General features: G+C 38.3%; 1 protein-coding gene and 1 long non-coding RNA gene across 2 annotated transcripts in view; both read right to left on the bottom strand.

The window, feature by feature from the left end:
- Positions 1-2,327, bottom strand: part of LOC116397554 (protein snail homolog Sna-like) — an 11,684-nt gene extending 9,357 nt beyond the window's left edge. Inside the window, exon 1 of the mRNA XM_031873076.1 lies at positions 2,249-2,327. Within this exon, the coding sequence (XP_031728936.1) occupies positions 2,249-2,327 (79 nt within the window). The remainder of the gene's footprint in view (positions 1-2,248) is intronic.
- LOC116397557 (uncharacterized) overlaps positions 1-4,429 on the bottom strand; it is a 256,577-nt gene that overhangs the window by 168,428 nt on the left and 83,720 nt on the right. The window lies entirely within an intron of this gene.

Here is a 4,429-nt window from a genome sequence, read left to right as displayed (position 1 = left end):
GGTTACAGTGGGACAGAGAGACTGAGTGGACTGGTTACAGTGGGACACAACACCACAGATTGTTGTCAGACATATTATTTTAACTCACTCTCCATAAGACATCAATGACCAACGTTGCTGCACAACATAGCTTTGTGTTAGCTGCTTTTGGTCGGTCTCTATTTTAGGTATCAATCTGCCCACCCTTCTTCTTTTTCAAACGTTACCATTGACTGATTGATTGACTGAATATTCATTTAATCTTCAAGAGAGAAGAGAAAACTTTGAAAATGTATTTGAAACCAACTTTTCAGGCGCTTTAATTCTAATCTTAAATTTCACTCGAGATCCAAAACTCAAGCTGTTTTTCATACAGATCACGCAAAAATACAATTACTGTGATAGAATCTTTGAAAACATGCAGGAAATCACCATCTGCGGTCCTCAAAAATGTATTTAAAGTTTGTACAGCTTACGTAAATCCCTGAATATGTATCGTCAAATTAAATATGATTTCAGTCCATTACCAGCTCTTCTTCCTTACTACTCTGGTGGCAGTAATGGGAGTCATCATTATAGCGGGATGGGGAGCTCAAGCTCGCTTTAAGGCAGGGGTCTCAAACTCAAGGTCCGCGGGCCAAATCTGGCCGGCCACGTCATTTTATGTGGCCCGCGAATCCGCCAGCAAAAAATTTCAAATAATTGAATTTAACAATAAATAATTAAATGTTAGACTTGATAATAAAAATATCCCCGCAGTCGAAATTATGATAGAAAGTCGAAGTTATGAGACAGAAAGTCAAAATTATGATAGAAAGTCATAATTATGATAGAAAGTCAAAATTATGATAGAAAGTCATAATTATGATAGAAAGTCATAATTATGATAGAAAGTCAAAATTATGATAGAAAGTCATAATTATGATAGAAAGTCAAAATTATGATAGAAAGTCATAATTATGATAGAAAGTCAAAATTATGGTAGAAAGTCATAATGATGAGATACATAAACACAGTTGTAGAAGCAGCTCTTTGGCTGGTTACTGTAGACTTGAAATGAAATGTATTGTGAGTACATTGAAGACTTTAAACGTGGCTTTATAACACATGAAATACTTCACGTGGGATTGTGCAAACGCACCCTTGAAAGGATTTTAAGCTTTGAACAAAGTTATTATAATAACTTGTTTGATATTTGTGTTGGCTATTTTCGTTAATAATTTGATCTTTGATAGAGTAATGTGGGTTTATTAACCCTAAATTAAAAGGACTTAATTTATAATAACAGAAATGTGCTGAAATATATTTTTACATTTATATAACTGCATGTACAATATTTTTACACTTGAATAAACAATAATCAAATGCAGAGAGAGTTATTTACCGATATGTTAGGAGTAGTTACATTTACACAGTCTTACAGTTACAACCGGCCCTTTGAGGGCGACCGTGATGCTGATGTGGCCCGGAGTGAAGAGGAGTTTGAGACCCCTGCTCTAAGGGCTGTATTGGAACAGATACAAAGGCTGGAGGAGGGGTTTGTCAGGAGGAGCCTGGAAGGCTACATAGGCTCTTGAGGCTGCTTCATGGGGCCCTTCTGCTCTTCTTAAGGACCTGGGGATTTTGCACCTGCTAATCACAAAACTACATTTTGTTTGTGGCTGGACAAAACTGTTATGTCACTTTATGCAGCATTATTCTCCTTCCATCATTTTGTAAAGAGCTGAACAACAGAAAGGGTGTGCTGGTTTTAAAGGATAGAAGGATAAATATGATCAGTCACAAGTCTTTAAATGCTGTAAAACATGAACTTCTTACCTCACAGTTTGGTCAAAAGGAGGATGTTTTTAATCTTTGATATATGTGAGCCACTGAACTCCTCGGACATCACAGAGCTGTGACTCCATATAGAGCTAAAGGCTAAAACACACTTAACAAATATGGGAAACATTCAAATGCTGTTCTTGAAACATGGCAAGTAAAAGTCTGCATTCATACTTCCAAGCAGTAAAATGTACTTAAATGTACAAATGAAATCACTTATTCTGAAGTTTGGCGTGTTCAATTATGTGTATGTGTAAACATTGTCTTTGGATATCAGGTGTTGTGTAATATTCAGTTTCTATGTTAGCTTAGGTCACTCCAGGCTGTCTCCTGTTCAAGTAACATTTGAATCTACAAAGCAGTAGGCTACCAAGAATATTTCTATTTTGAATTGTTGTTGCTTTGCCTCCTCGCACACTGATGTGGTGACTAGAGACGGTCCTACCTCCAGTCTGTGACTTCAGGCTCCCAGAGTTTGCTCTCTTGGCGCTGTACTGTTTCTTCACCAGGAAGGACCGCGGCATGGTGTCGCCCTCTTCGCGGGAGTTTGGCGTAGAGTGACGGGCGGGTGGTCTCAACGGAAGCAGCCGTGGTTGCAAGTGAGAGAGCCCGTTTGTGATTCACAGCGACGGGCGGCTGTTTGTTTGTGTGTGTGTGTGTGTGTACGTCCGCCTACGTCCTCGCGCATTCTCCCGCTAGTCAAGGTGTGAGCCAAGGGTCGCGCGTGGGGAATTTCCATACACGCCAGTGTCGAGCCAATTACAATGAAAGGACGAGTGCAGGGGCCGGGCTCTGTGTGTCAATCAGCATACCCCAACAAAACAGGTGTATGAGTGGTAATGAGGCTCACTATAGAGGCGCGGAAACACTGCTGGAGCTGGGGTCTCAGGACCCCCGTGTGTACATATATATATATATATATATATATATATATATATGTGTATATATATATATATATATATATACACTTGTATATAAAACATAGTCAATTTGAATGAAAGGGGTTAGGTTAGGTTGAGGTTATCTGGGGCAGGGGCTCTGTTATTTTGAAGGAGACACACAGATCGTCTCATGTGCTCTGTCAATAGACTGGTGCGGGGATGACGTGTTTTGGTTCCCTTGGCAAAACGCCCATGGGATTTTTCTGTTGGATTTTTGAATATTGCAGAAAAATAAACTCTGTGGCGATCACAAGTTTATGCCACTTATACGTTATGTTCATCAAGATAATCTTCACAGATGAACACTGTTACGTTTATATTTTTGAAGCATAAATATGCTAACGTTTCTTTTCTAGTCTTCTGACCACTCAAAGCTCTTTAACCCATTCATACAATGATGGCAGGGGCTACCATGCAAGGTGCCACCTATATATATATATATATATATATATATATATCAGTGGCGGGCTGTGTATTTGTATACCTGGGCCTTCAGTGCTGTCCTACAGTTGAACCACCTCCTATTATCCTCATTATGACACAGCTACGGGTTATAATTTCTTTAGTGTAAACACCTCATATTCACATAACACTGCAACATTTGACGTTTGAAATAACATGTTACATGAAGCTCAACACCTACAAATACACTAACTGCAGAGTGCAGATACATGAATACGCGCAAAGCTATAAAGGATGCAGGTCTGTCACTATGACGCAGCATGACGGGATGCTTCGTCATTAACGGGCAATGCATATAGTCAGAATCAATGTAATTAACACAATGACAAGAACAAACTCACAAGAACCAGTCACATATATTTATATGACAACAAAGCAGGGAGAATAACATAAAACCCAAATAACACGATTCAACAGGCTTCTGCACATTCCAGTAAAACTGCGGAGCTAAAACATGCAAACACGGGATTCTGTCAGTGTCTAGGCCAGCAGAGAAGGCCTTGCTGGCCCTGACGGCCCACCACTAATATATATATATATTAGTGCTGGGCAACGATTACAATTTTTTATCGCGATTAATCGCATGATTTTTTTGCGATTAATCGCATTGTTATGCGCAAAATTCAATAATGAATTCAAAAGTAGTGTATTGCGCACTTTTATTTTAAAAGTACTGCTATATGAACAAAAGTGCAATAACATTTGGTTTGTAAACACTTTAAACAAATCAGGTTATTTTTAACAGCAGTATTCTCTTTACACAGTAGCAGTTATAATACAGTTATGATTCTGATAATAGATATTCAGCTGGTGTTTTTTCTCTTTATGTTTGTTAAATTCTCAGTAGCGATAACTAAATGATGCTTATTACATATTACAAACAAAAACACTTAAAAAAAATAATTTAAATGAATCATTTCTTTTTTGCTTTTTTGGTATTTTGGTCAGACACATATGCAACGCTGATTACCGTAATATGTGTGGTATTTGTTATAAATGTACGTTGGTACATAGAGGGTGATAAGAAGCTGTACATGGAGGGACTTAGCACCCAGGGGAATGTAGGTGAAGGAAACAGGTTGAGACGCCACACAAACAGCTGTTCACCGCTTGCTGCCCGGTTCTGGTATTAAAAATGTCCGCTTAATAATAAAAAAATTAACTGCGTTAACGCGCGATAAAATAATTGTCGGCGTTAATTAATTAATGCATTAACGCGATAA

Source organism: Anarrhichthys ocellatus, unplaced genomic scaffold (genome assembly GCF_004355925.1).
Source record: "Anarrhichthys ocellatus isolate YVR2014 unplaced genomic scaffold, GSC_Weel_1.0 scaffold68, whole genome shotgun sequence".
Classification (NCBI taxonomy): Eukaryota; Metazoa; Chordata; class Actinopteri; order Perciformes; family Anarhichadidae; genus Anarrhichthys; species Anarrhichthys ocellatus.
The sequence above is the reverse complement of the archived record's forward strand: the minus strand, read 5'-3'. Positions and strand labels throughout refer to the sequence as shown.